The sequence below is a fragment of the Physcomitrium patens genome, chromosome 13, assembly GCF_059467195.1.
Source record: "Physcomitrium patens ecotype Gransden chromosome 13, ASM5946719v1, whole genome shotgun sequence".
Classification (NCBI taxonomy): domain Eukaryota; kingdom Viridiplantae; phylum Streptophyta; class Bryopsida; order Funariales; family Funariaceae; genus Physcomitrium; species Physcomitrium patens.
The window spans coordinates 8,041,459-8,055,851 of NC_143422.1; the positions used below are offsets into that span (position 1 = coordinate 8,041,459).

Genomic DNA, 14,393 nt, shown 5'->3' on the forward strand with positions numbered 1-14,393 from the left:
ATATTTCTTTAAAAACATTAAAAACTATTTATATAAAATTATGAATGAAATATGGTTTAAATATAATTTTCATATTAAAAAATATAATATCCTTTCTAAGTCATATGAATATAGATTTATGTATATAATCTTTAATCTAAACAATTTATATTCAATTGAGAGTTGAAAAAAATATACACCAATAAATATTTAATAAATCAGTCAATTCTTATAAGCACAAAATAATTTTAATGATACCAATAAGCAAGCTTATAATATTTTTTAAAAATATTCAAGTTATTTTAATAAAAAATTATTTGTATGTGATAAAATCATAATAAAATAATTATAAAAAATAGAATAGATAATAGAAATTTATATCTAATTAAAAATTTCAACTTATTGAAGTTGAATGAAATACATCTATCAAAACTAGAACTTAAGATTGATTGCCTTATAACATTATTGATAATTATTTATTTATATTATTATATAATTTAAAAATTAGCCTAAAAATACATTAGGCATCTAGTTATAGAAGGATTTGATCTTACATTGAATTTGGATTTACAACTCAAAAAAAATGCATAAGATGTTTGTAAACACCTTGATGGCAATCTTAAACAATCTAAAAGAATCTTATCATATTCTAATCAACTTCAATCAAACCTTTGAGTACCAATATCTCCCTTTCAATGGAATAATTTACTATTAAAATTTGCTTAAATATTAAAAATTAAATAAAAAATTAGCACACAAAAATATTGTTTCAATTCAATTGAAAAATTATTCAAAATTATTAAAAAAAACTCATTGACATTCAAAATCCAATTTTTAAGATCTTAATTCACTTAAATCTCTACTAATCTTAATTTAATTATCTAATTGAGTCCAATGTTATAATAAAAATTTAACACATTTAACACAACTATTTTCACAAATCCATAATACTAAAGTTGAATAAAATAGAACGTAAAGAATAGATTTTAGAAAAAATTACATAAAAAGAACTTATATTGATATCTAAAGAAAACAAGTTGTGAACCAAAGTCAAAACTAGATCTTAAAATACAAAACTACACACCTACAATAAATATTGTCATATTACATGTATTCTTGCTTGAGAATGCACTGAGCACCTAGCTATGGACGGTAAGTAAAAATACAAGAATAATCCTACCAAATCTAATAGAATCTTAAATAACCTTAAATAGACCTAAACAACCCTCATAGAACTTTCATCAATCCAAAATAAATTTAAAAGAAGTTACAAAAGAAATACAAAGAATTTCCAAACTAATGCCAAAGAAAAATAACAAGAAATCTTTTTTAAAATATATAAATAAACCTTAAAAGAAATAATGATAATCTCAAAGAAATAATAGAAATAAAAACTTTTAAAGAAATAAGAAAGAATCCTAAAAAAATACTAAAGATAAAAACTTTAATATAACTTCAATCGAAATCCTAATTAAACCTTAACCATATCCTAGATCAAATCCTAATTAAAATCCTAATTGAATCTTAACCAAATCCTATTTCAAATCCTAATAAAATCCAAATAAAATCCTAAATCTTAGACAAATCCTAAATAAATCCTAATAAAATTCTAATCCAAACCCCAAGAAAATCCTAAACCCTAACAAAACCATAGACAAATCTTAAATCAAATCCTGTAGCAAATTAGAACCTTAAAAACTAATGATTAAACCATTGATATCAACTCAAAATTTGCACGCTCTTTAATACCTTAATTAGAAACAAGCTTAAGAAAGATGAAATCAATTACACTTATCAATTGAGAAAAATACAAGATAATCCAATCAGGTGTTAGGCAACCTCCTATTCCAACCTAAATATTGAACTTCCAGCACCAATATCTCCTTCTTGAATTGTTGAATTATTCTCAAATTTCACATAAACGTTAGAAATTGAGTCTAATATCCACATAAAAAAATTCTTTTCAATCCAATTCATAAATTGTTGAAGATCTTAGAAATACTCACTAACCCTCAAATTCCAATTTTTGAAACCTCAATCTACAACAACATTCATATACTTTGATCTAATTGTTTAATTGACCTCAAAATTTGCACAAATTTATAACTAGTATATCAACACACTGTACAAAATTCATTCATACACACACCATAAAATTCAAGAAATCCTCAAATTTGTAAATATATTTTTATTTCTCAAAATCTAAACCAACGAAGAACATCACTATCTTTGAAAATCCCTCAAAAACTCCATGTTGATTCAATTGATATAAAATCAATGCCCAAAATCTCTCCTCGAGTTTGCTCTCAAATCTAACTCTTTAATCTACCAAAAAACTCCAAAGTCACTATATAGATGTTGTTTTATTCCTTGGGATCTGATTTTGACCTAGGTTGACAACAGGTCCTCTTTGGATATCAATTTTTGATAATTTGAGGTAATTTTTTCTTTATCCTACTATTAACTCTTTTCTTAACATGCATCTATCAATTTTTTATCTTATTTACTTTGATTTGGACTATTTATACCTCCACAAAATAAATAGAAGTCCCTTCTATAAAAAGACAACATTAAGACTAAATCTTTTTCTACCTTTCTATCATTTATTCTTACATCATTTTTTCTACTACATCTTTTTGCTAGACTCTTCTATAATAACATCTATATTTTTATTTTTCACTATATAGTTGTGTTATCACACAAAAATGTTGAATTTTTTTATTCATTGAAGAGTTGGATTTGTGAGCAAGCTTTACAGTATTTCTATGTAAATTTATTAACAATAAAGAAAAAAAAATCATATTATAAAATATAATAGACAATTATATTTAAATATAGATAAAAATTAGGAAGGTAGTAAAAACAATTTAATATTAATGTTGCTTTTTGAGACAAAGAACTTCTATTTACTTTGTAGCACCAGCACCATAAACAAGATTAAAAAAATAAGTTAGTAAAAATTAATTTAATAATTTTTTATTTTCATCATTGTTAATGTTTTTTTACTTTCAAAGTTATTTTTTTTATAAAATTTATATATGCAATGACTAATAATAAACATCATAAAATATTAATAAAAAATATAAATAAAGACTTTTAAACTTTAGTATTTATTCATGAACAACTTTATGTGGCTCTATCTTAATATACTTCTTCAAAATATGTTAGAATTATTTATTTAAATAATAATAGAAATGAACATATTACTATTAGTATGGTGTGATTTACCAAAATAATTAATTTTATAGACATAATTATAGAAAATAATAAAATTTTATTTATTTATTTTACTATATTTAATTTTTAAAATATAAACAGGTTATATGAATTTATTTATTTACTTGTGGTTTAATTTTATAAAGAATCTATAAATGATATTGTTTTATTAATATTCTTGATGTTTTCAATCACAAAAAGTTTTACTGAAAGTTATTTTTTCTAAAAGTTATAAATTATTCAAAGAAAAAATAAACATATAAATATAAATATGTATGTATATGTATATATATATATATATATATATATATCCACATTACTACTTAGAAGTATTTGATTATACACAATAATTTTTAATAATGTAATTATATTTTTATATTTTTACTTATAACATGATTACACCATATTATTATTAACATAAAAGACTTCCCTGATTAAATATGCTTTCAAGGTGAGTAGACAACTTTTGATTAAACCTAGAATACATATGTTGATACCTTGCATAACTCTTGATTTTTCTTAATTAATAAATGGGTTTATCTTCTTCAATTTTAAATGTATGTGAGAGGAGTTTTAAGACACATAAAGTTTTGTAATGAGATTATTTCAATTTTTTCTTTTAGAGAAAATGTACACAGATTGGGACATGAAATAAACTCGTCATTCATTATGTATGTATGTATGTATGTATGTATTCAATTAAGAATTTTGAGAAAAAGTTTACAAGTAACATTAATATAAATTTGCACTGATTATTCAACACATGGGTGTGAAAAATATGCATAAATCTGTATAATCCTCAATATTTAATAACCATAAACATGAATTATTCCTGAATTGTTAATTATTGATAATTTTTTATTTTATTCATTACATATTCAACACATATCAAGTGAATTTCAGAATTGTAACAAATTGTGCAATGGTCTTTCCATATGAATGTCATACGATTTAAATTGAATTTGGAATGATGATTTTTTAAACCTACAAATTTTTACGATAGCAGATCCATTTTATAATGGGTTAATTTTTAAAAAAGCATTAAATTTTAAGAACGATTTAGTCTAATATTCAATAACAATATTTAACGGAATGATTCTTATGGTTAAAATTTTAAAAAGCACCATTAATATTTTAAACAAGTTTTTCATATTTTATTATGAGGTCATTGAATCATAAATCCGAATTATTGTTGAATTTTTAATCGTCTATTTACAGCTAAATTAGAGAGAAAATATATTGTATGTATGTAAAGCCTATACTTACATCTATGTAAAGGTGAAGACCTGAAAAACTATATAAATACTTTTATACCTCCATAGTATTAAAAATACAATGAATAATACTCTTTTCATGAAGGAAAAAAAGGAAGAAAAATAAAGAGAGAAAGTATGTATAATTTTTTAATACAAATAGCATTTAAATTGGCGAGCTTCTTCATCAATAAGTGTATTCTTTTTGCTGCATACATTACATGCTCACGTTATTTTTAGTATTATTACAAGTAATTTCAATTCTGAAGGGAAATTGTGATTATAATTAAATAGTTTGTGCATGTTATAAATACTTAACTCACCTATCTACATACAAGATTGAAAATTTGAGGTTGAAATGGTATAGTTTAAAGGTGTTAAAAGCTTTAAGGTTTTGTATATTATTTATCTTTATGCATTTTCATTCATGTATATATTTGTAAATACATGTTATATTGAAATAAAAAAAATATATTTTTGTGTACTTTTGATTTCGAATTTAAGATGGTTTTAAAACCCCAAATAAGCATACCTTGGACATCATATAGTCGAGTTTTTAAGCATTGAAAAAACCTAAGCAGATATTAAGTTTATTGATTCCAATTTTTTTAAAATGGTATTAAATTGGTGGATGTATTCTAATATATGACATTAAATTTTTATTTAAAACCCCATAATTAATAATAAGCATACTTGGATATTATTGATAAGGTCAAATAGCATCTGAACTCATGAGAGGTGAGATTATATAAATGTATTACATCTGCAGTTTAACGGATTAGTTTTTGAAAAAACTATTAAATTTTGATGGTGTAATTAATAAAATTATAAACCTACAAAATATTGAGGTTGGATTTTATTTCAGGCTTAATTAAAAACAATATATTGATTTCTCTTAATACTCAACAAACAGGAGCAAATAATCATATCCATTACACAAAAGCCATAAATTGAAAGTAAATTAATTTTCTTAACTTCTTCAAAAAGAGAAAAATATGGCCTTGAAAGGTGCTGCTCTGCAAAATTACAACACGGAGCTTATCCATCGTATGTTACAGAGAAATCATCAATTTCATTTTTCTAATCCTTGTTAAAATATACATTATTATTTTAACCTACTTGGTCTTTTTTTGTTTGCTTGTTTTTTTACAAGAATCACCGTTTGAACTAAATCTATTAAATATAGGTCTAAATGTTTCATAAAAAGAATAACAAAAATACATGACAGTTATAATCTTGAGTTTATCCATGCTGCATGATACAGTTGAAATGTATGTATACATTTTGATTAAGTTTTGAGCATCAATGATCATTTTATTCTTCCGCAAAATCAAAAAATTGAAACAAACTCATGCTCAATTTAACAACATAGATTTGTATGTATAATGTAATTGAAAAGTTTGTGTAAAATGTAAAGAAAATGTTGTTGTGTAGGCATTGAAGAGTTACGTGAAAAGAGGGATGAAATCAAAAAGATTTTGCAAGTTGAGGAGGAAGAGAAAAACAACATTCAAAAGGATTTGGTAATACTTACCAAAAGACTTGCGGAAATTGACGATTCTTTATTGCGGAAATATGCCTACACCAATGAATATGATAAAACCATTCATGAAGTTGAGGCGGCATATTCCAAGGCATGGTGTATTGAAATATTTGTTGCATTCAACAGGAATAATAATAATAATCATCATCATCATAATATAGAATGAAAATAACACACCATTTGAATAATTGGAAGCAAGAATAATCACCATAACATATATTTTAAATATATACCATTGAAATTCAATTGATTTGAACTTTCTTTTTGTTATTTGTTTATCAAAGTATCTTTACATTGTTGATTTGATATATATATATATATATATATATATATATATATATACATTCAGTATGTTGGTTTCAGTTTTTTTTTTTAAATTATTGTGTAACAATGTTGCTAAAGGATGGTTTTCAACACAAATATTTATTTAAATGCATGTTTATTTTATCTATACAATACTAAATGTAGTTTCTATTATGTTAATGAACTTTAGATTTCAGTATTGAAATCTTATTTTCGTATAGTGATTTGAATACTTTTTTTCAAACTCCTTGAGTAATTGCACATGGAGCTTTACTGATATTTTAAAATAAAAATACCCATTTTATCTATCATGAATAAAAATGAAGTCTTACTTTTTATAGTTAACAATCACGCGGGTTGTTTTGCAGATATTGGAAAGCTCACAAGCATTGTTACATGTTCTCAAAAGTGATACAGTTCAAATTTCAAACAAGCCATAGAGTAAAAATTGTTTAATTATTATTCTTATATGGAGTGATTTTCTTCTTAATCAATTCATTAATTATATGCACTTTCACAAAATTACATGTTATCTTCTGTACATATGTCTTTTTCTTCATCTAATAAATACGCTTATTTTTAAAGAGAGCATGTATGAGATGTGTCGGGTAATTTATTCAATACATCAAAATCGTGCTTGTTGTTCATTCTTTAATGAAGTGATTTTAAGAAGTATATGATGCGTGTATTTTGTCAAATTACACCTTTTTTTTGAAGAATTATTAAAGCTATTAAAAGCTCTTGTGATCAAATTTAAACTAAACTAGCTTGTATGATTCAGAATTGGTCTTAAGTGTTTATCTTCAAAGAAAAAACTTAATGTATGGGTAATTTTAAAGATTTTTTTCTAAGAATAATTAAAGTAGCTTTTATGTACAATGTTGATTGTTATAAAAAATTATTAGATATATCGAGAATTAAAGATTAAAAAGGAAAAATAAAATAAAATAAATACACTATTACAATGAATTAAGCTTCATAAACATTAAGATACTTTTTTTTATTCTTATTCTTTTCAATCAAAATCGATCAATTTTACTTGAATGCTTAATAAAAAAATGCTTATTAAATGATAAGTAAGAATAAAATAACCTGATAATATAAAAAAATATGTTTACCTTCATTAAAATACTGAAACCCATATTTTTTGTAAAGCGCATCATTTTAAGTAAAACTGTATGTATACATAATCAGTACATAAATTATAAACACATACATCATAGAAGCACATGTTAGTATTGAACACTTATTGTTGTAGTTGTTTTTGTTTGTTTTTGTTTTTTTTTTTGTTTTTTGTTTGTTTTTTGTTTTGTCTTTTTTTTTTTTCGTGGTTAGAAAAATAAAATCTCTTAAACCACATGCTGTGTAATTGATTTTCGTTAATTCATTGTATATGCATTCAAAAAGTGCTACATAACAATTTCCCAATCAATGTCTGACAAAATCTAGCACAAAAATACAATCTTATCTATTTTTTTTTTATTCTAGATTAAATTTTGTAACAATCAAAACCAGGAATGCAAGGAAACACACACACACACACATATAACACCAGTAATATTTTTGTTTTGTTTCTAATGTATGGTTGGATTTTAATGAAACTAATTCACGAAAAAAAAGATTGAGATGATAAAATTATTTTATAAATTTTTCTTCTCAATTGGTATAAAAACATTTTGATACAAATTGCTAAAAAACTGTATCTTCCCATCAGAATTATTCCTGAAGATTAAATGATATATTCAGAATCAAATATATGTACTTTTATGCTTAAAATTTAAAATCCTACATTTAAAACCCCTAAAGACATACAAATAAATAATAAAATAATAAAATATCAGTATAGAACCAACACATTGGAAATAATCACGAATCCAATGTGATGGATAAAACAGGACATGGATCCAGATCCCAAAATGGAGGGACAGACTAATAGAGACATGGGCTTGAAAGGGGACGAGATCGAGGTCCCTAACATGCCCTATTCAGGACCTGAGTTCCCAATCAGGTTTTTAGGGTTTGGCGGAGCGCGACTCATCCTGTCGTCTTCGTGCTCCTCGCAGCTGGTGCCTGGTGCCGCTGCTGATCCTGCGCAACGCAGGGCTTTCAGCGAGGAGGCCACTCTTGAGCTCATCCTTCTTCACGCTCTCTTCCTCTCCTTTTCCCCTTTCTACCACCGCTTGCGGCAACATGGCGTCCAAATTTTGGGGCAATGTGAGTACTCTTACCATTTTCCTGCCTTCAATGCATCCTCTCTGCTATGTTTCGTGCGCTGGTGTTGGGGGTCGGAGTTTACGTTCTTCTGGAAAGAGAGAGGGTTGGGACGGTCGTTCTATGTGACGCGAGCAGAGAATGTGGGATGGTTGTATTGATTTTGAGAAATGAATGGGTTAGAAAATTAGGTCTAGGGTAGGGTGCGTGATTCCTGATACTCCACTGTGCATAAGATGGGAGGATGTAAGTTGAATCGTTTCGAGGATGCTGGAGATCGCCTCTGAATAGTTAATTAGACTCGCCCTGTCTCCCGTTCCCTCTCTCGTTCAGTCTGCTTAGAGGGCGCTTGAAGTTGTAGTTTAGGGTTTATTCAAGTACTTACCGCTGGAATCTATCATTGGCTGCAGAGCGACAGCGAGAGTGATGAAGACAGCCAGTTCTCCGATAACGATGAGGCGGAGGTTATTATCGGTGGAGAGGAAGCTGAGAAAATCGCCTCCAAGTATTTGCGAGGCGGTGACTCGGACAGTGATGAGTCTGACGACCAACGGCGAGTGGTTCGATCCGCCAAGGATAAGCGTTATGACGAGCTGGTGCAAACTACTGAACAGATTAAAAATCATATCAAAATTAATGATTGGGTTCAGCTCCAAGAGAGTTTTGAGCGGTTGAACAAGCAATTGGAAAAGGTGAACCGCCTCGCGGAATCTCAAGTTGCACCCCGCGTGTACATCAAGGGTCTTGTATTGCTTGAAGATTTTCTGAGCCAAACTCTGCTTAACAAGGAGGCTAAGAAGAAGATGAGTCCCAGCAATGCTAAAGCATTGAACTTCATGAAGCAGAAGATGAAGAAGAACAACCTGTTGTACCAAGCTGACATCGAAAAGTTCAGGGTCAATCCGGAATCGGATGTGGAGTCCGACTCAGACGATGCAGATAATGCAGATGATTTCATTAGTGACGATGACGATGATATTGATCCCACCGATCGCCCAGAGGATCTCTCAGATGATCCAGACGCTGCGGATGACGGTGAAGGAGACTGGACTACCGCCCAAAAGAAGCCCAAGGAGATGTTCCCAAAGTTGAACCCTGGTCAGATTTCATGGGAGATGGTGGACAAGAAGCTGAAAGAGATTATTGTGGCTCGTGGGCGCAAAGGCACAGACCGTGTCGAGCAAGTGGAGCAGTTGTCATATTTGGCTAGGTGTGCAAAGACCCCTGCTCAGAAGCTGGAGGTGATGGTGCACGTGGTGTCTGCTCAATTCGACATGAATCCGAGCCTGAACACACACATGCCGATTGCGGTATGGAAGAAGTGTGTGCAGAACGTACTGGTGATATTGGACATTTTAGCTCAGTACCCGAACATCACAATGGACGATACTTCAGAGCCAGAGGTAGAGAACGAGACGGAGAAGGGAGCAGATCATGAAGGACCCATCCATGTGTGGGGTAATGTGGTGGCATTTTTGGAGCGGTGCGACGACGAACTGTTTAAGAGTCTGCAGTGTATTGATCCGCACACAAAGGATTACGTTGAGAGACTGCGGGACGAGCCTTTGTTCATGGCGTTGGCTCAGAATGTTCAGCAGTATGTTGAGAGGCTAGGGGATATGAAGGCAGTCGCTAGGGTGGCTCTGAGGCGGGTGGAACATGTGTACTACAAGCCGCAAGAGGTTTACGAGGCGATGAGGAAGCTGTCGGAGCTGCAGAGCCGCTCGGGTGCTGCTGCGGAGGCAGATGTAGAAGGTGAAGAGGAGGACGGAGAAGGTGCAATGAAGGCAGGTACTGAGGCCAAAGGGCCTGTTGCGTTCGTAGTGACTCCGGAGATTGTTCCGCGTAGAGCCTCTTTTCCTAGTGTGAACAGGAAGCTGATGGATCAGTTGGTCACACTGATATACAAGCATGGGGACGAGCGCACCAAAGCTCGGGCGATGCTGTGCGATATCTACCAGCACGCTATCTCTGGCGAGTTCTACACGGCCAGGGATCTGCTGCTGATGAGCCATTTACAGGATTCGGTCATGAACATGGATATCTCGACTCAAATCCTGTTCAACAGGGCGATGGCACAGTTGGGCCTGTGCGCATTCCGGGAGTCGTTAGTGGTAGAGGCACACAACTGTCTGTCTGAGCTGTACGCCGGTGGCCGCGTGAAGGAGTTGTTGGCGCAGGGTGTTCAGCAGAGTCGTTGGCATGAGAAGAACCCTGAGCAGGAGAAGCTGGAGAGGAGGCGACAGATGCCGTTCCATATGCACATAAATTTAGAGCTTTTGGAGGCGGTGCATCTGGTTACGGCGATGCTGTTGGAGGTGCCAAATATGGCGTCGAGCGTGCACGACATGAAGCGGAAGGTGATTAGCAAGCCATTCCGTAGGTTTTTGGACATCAACGAGAAGCAGACGTTCACGGGTCCTCCGGAGAACGTTCGGGACCACGTGATGGCAGCCACGCGGGCTTTGAGCAAAGGTGAGTGGGAGAAGGCAGTGGAGGTGATCTTGAGTATGGACGTGTGGAAACTCCTGGGGAAGCGGGAGGCGATCATGGAGATGCTTCGGGGCAAGATTCAGGAGGAGGCACTTCGCACATATATTTTCACCTACTCGCCGTACTTCAATTCACTGAGTCTCGACCAGTTGATGGCGTTATTTGGGTTGCCAGAAGCCCAGGTGCACAGCATAGTGAGCAAGATGATGATCTCAGAGGAGCTCCACGCGAGCTGGGACCAGCCGACGCGTTGCATCGTGACGCACAATGTGGAGCCTACTAGGCTGCAAGCGTTGGCATCCCAGTTCGCTGAGAAATTGAATGTACTGGTGGAGAGCAACGAGAAAGCATTCGATGCGCGCATGGGTGGCGGAGGCATGGAGGGGATTGGTCGTCGCAGCAACAGGGACGGTCAAGACTACGCTGATGCCGCAGGGGGCAGGCGTGGGGGAGATTTCGGGGGAGGTCGTGGAGGTTCTAAGGGTGGACGTGGTGGACGTGGTAACAGAGATAATTTCACAGGAGGTCGTACGGGTAGAGACAACGCTAACCTGGGAGGATACAACAATTACAACCGCGGTGGGCAAGGAGGAGGCCGGGGCTACAACAGTGGTTATCAAAGCACCCGTTATCAGGACGCATACAGTAGTGTGGGCAGGACTCCTTACCAGACAGGACCAGCTTCCGGGGGCGTCAATAGAGCCCAACAGGCAACAGATGCAGGTGGTCGCATGGTTAGCTTGTCAAGGATGGGTAGCCGCTTTTAGATGCCGTTACCAATTTTGGCACGAAAACAGTGAAGAAAATGACTGTTTCCATATGTTGCGTTTTGGTACGAAAGCAGTGAAAAAAAAAAAGAATGTTTTCGTCATGCATTTTGGCTTGTTCATTTTATATTGCTTATCAATTTTGTAGCTTTATGAGTGATGGTTTTGCCTTGCTGTTTTCGTGTAGTGATTCTATTCAATTTTATGCACTGAACATCTTCTAATTTGATTGGTTTATGGTAATGGTATGACTGGATTCGCGTATTCGCACATATGGAATGATTTCTCAGTCATTGTTTGTCTTCTGATTATGTTCGTTCATTTTTTTAAAACCAGTGTGCTATTTGTGTCATACTTAACATTCAGCTCGAATAATTTTCACCTTGAGAGTACTAGCGCACTGTGCAGTCAGTTGTATTCCCTTTTCATCATGCTTCCTGTATTTGTGTAGGCTCCAGACTTTCTGAAGTATGGACATGTTGATGAAAAGGCACCTGTCAGGTGATGATACTGTTTCTCTTGGACATGAGCACGTCAATGTTGGTTTGCCTCCGGGACATCATTGAAGTGTAATTCCTACATAAACCAGGAGAAAAATCCAGTAGTCACAGGCCCCAACACACACATACATGTGTATATGTATGTATATCAACAATGCCACAATACTAGGACTCATCTTTCAAATCAAACATAAAGGTACACATACACACACATGCACATCACAATATTCATATCATGTTGACAAACAAAAGACCTGGGTCTCTTGAATGTCATGTTCAAGAAGAAACATGAACCCACAATGAAAACATTCTTTGGCTGCAGAGTCTATATCAATAGCATAGAATGTGAATGTTCAATGAGCAAGCTCATTATTTTTCATTTTCAGATCCAAATTTGGAATCAACTATCATTGAGAAGTGTTTCCTCAAGATCAAATTACCAAGGTATTTGACTTTGATATGGTCATAAAATAAATAAATAAATAAATATATATATATATATATATACCATGAATTAGGAATTATTGTACCAGAAAGTGAAATGGTGCAAAATCTATCAAAAAAATTGCAGAATTATTCTTACGTATAACATTAAAGCAATATTGGATTGAAGGATCATGTTTTTACTTGCATGACCAAAACATTGATAATATATATATATATATATATATATATATACATGTATGTATGTATATACTTAAATTGGGGTGTAATGGTGAGGTTTTTCTCCACAACCCTAATATCAACTAAGTTTTTGCGGATTGACAGTGAATTACTGTGACTCAAAGATGTGGATGAGACCCTTCCCACATCCACAGAAGTCATACATCCAAAAACATCATCCAGTGAGAACCCTAAAACCCTGCAATAATGAAATGACGTGAAGCAATGACCCCGAATTGCAAACTCGAATTCATTCATTCATTGAGTCATTCGTATATTCATTCATCCAAAAAGTAAAAGGAATGAGGAGCAGCCAATTACTAAACAAGCTGGAGGTGATGCATCATGATGGACGGATGAGAAGACGAGCGGATGAATGTGGATGAAAAGAAGAAATTAAAAAATTATATAATTATAATTGTACCTTGGGTTCATGGGTATAATGAATACTACAAATAGTCCCCCCACCCACTCCCCATAACAATCATTTTTCTAATTCCCTCTTTTTCATGCTTACATGGTCATGTTATCATTCACACATCTCACAACATTATGGGGCAAAGATGCCTCACTTTCACTTTTTCAATCCCCCAATTCACTTTATACGACAACCTTTTCAACCCCACCATTTAATTAATTATTCATGTTTGGGGGTCCTCACAAACATGAATACATATACGGAAATATATATATAGTGGGGACTAGTGGCCAAAACTCCATCAATCTTGTAAAAGCTCCCATCAATGTATCAATTCTCATATACATATGTATCTCTCTCTCTCTCTCTCTCTATATATATATATATATATATATATATATTTTGGGTTTAATTGAATGTAATGAGTCATTGAATCTAATTATGTTGTTTTAGCAAATATGAAAATCAAGTATTTATTAGAAGAATTAACAATGGGTAGGATTTGGAATGTCATCTCATGAGCTGTTTATATTGATGTTACAAAAAAATAGAATTAGAATTAAATTTAAGACTAGAAAGAGGAATTGATGGTGATACTTAATGCAGGTGAGGGTTAATTTGCAATGTTTTTTTTTCTAGGCTTTTGTAGTAGTCATTAATATTAATGTTTCTATTAATGTGAAATACAGCACAAGGTTACTAAGTCTTTCCATAATGGAGAATGAAATAATAATAAAATAGTAGATAAATAATTAGGTGTGCCTGCCATTTACTTATTTGTTTTTCATTTGAAACCGATGACTAATTGTTTTGTGTTGAGTATTTTTTATGTGCAAATTTATGAATCAATAAACTAAAAAAGTACATTCTTCTAAATTTTCTAAATCAGAGCTTCAGACGTTTGAATGGACTGTAATTTTATAATTTTATATTTTTTTCTTTATTTTATTTTCTTTAGTTGTTCATTTAGTAGAATCAGTAAAAAAAAACTCAGTAAAGTCTTAAATTTAGTATAAAATTAAATTTACGGTTTAATTAAGAGTTGTG

General features: G+C 32.2%; 2 protein-coding genes across 13 annotated transcripts; both read left to right on the plus strand.

The window, feature by feature from the left end:
- The first annotated feature begins 4,034 nt into the window (after nucleotides 1-4,034).
- Nucleotides 4,035-6,878, plus strand: LOC112290366 (microtubule nucleation factor SSNA1). 12 transcript variants are annotated; one of them, XM_073538090.2, is made up of 4 exons: nucleotides 4,035-4,584; nucleotides 5,362-5,495; nucleotides 5,883-6,082; nucleotides 6,663-6,878. In XM_073538090.2, exons 2-4 carry the CDS (start codon nucleotides 5,444-5,446, stop codon nucleotides 6,732-6,734), a joined length of 324 nt encoding a protein of 107 aa, XP_073394191.1. In that variant the 5' UTR covers nucleotides 4,035-4,584; nucleotides 5,362-5,443; the 3' UTR covers nucleotides 6,735-6,878. The 12 variants fall into 12 exon arrangements, with proteins under 12 accessions (XP_073394191.1, XP_073394184.1, XP_073394189.1 ...); XM_073538083.2 differs by having other exon boundaries at nucleotides 4,036-4,473; nucleotides 5,314-5,495; XM_073538088.2 differs by having other exon boundaries at nucleotides 4,036-4,473.
- A 1,431-nt stretch (nucleotides 6,879-8,309) lies between these two features.
- Nucleotides 8,310-11,873, plus strand: LOC112290602 (eukaryotic translation initiation factor 3 subunit C). Its single transcript, XM_024537055.3, has 2 exons — nucleotides 8,310-8,508; nucleotides 8,916-11,873. Exons 1-2 carry the CDS (start codon nucleotides 8,485-8,487, stop codon nucleotides 11,763-11,765), a joined length of 2,874 nt encoding a protein of 957 aa, XP_024392823.1. The 5' UTR covers nucleotides 8,310-8,484; the 3' UTR covers nucleotides 11,766-11,873.
- The last annotated feature ends 2,520 nt before the right edge of the window (nucleotides 11,874-14,393 follow it).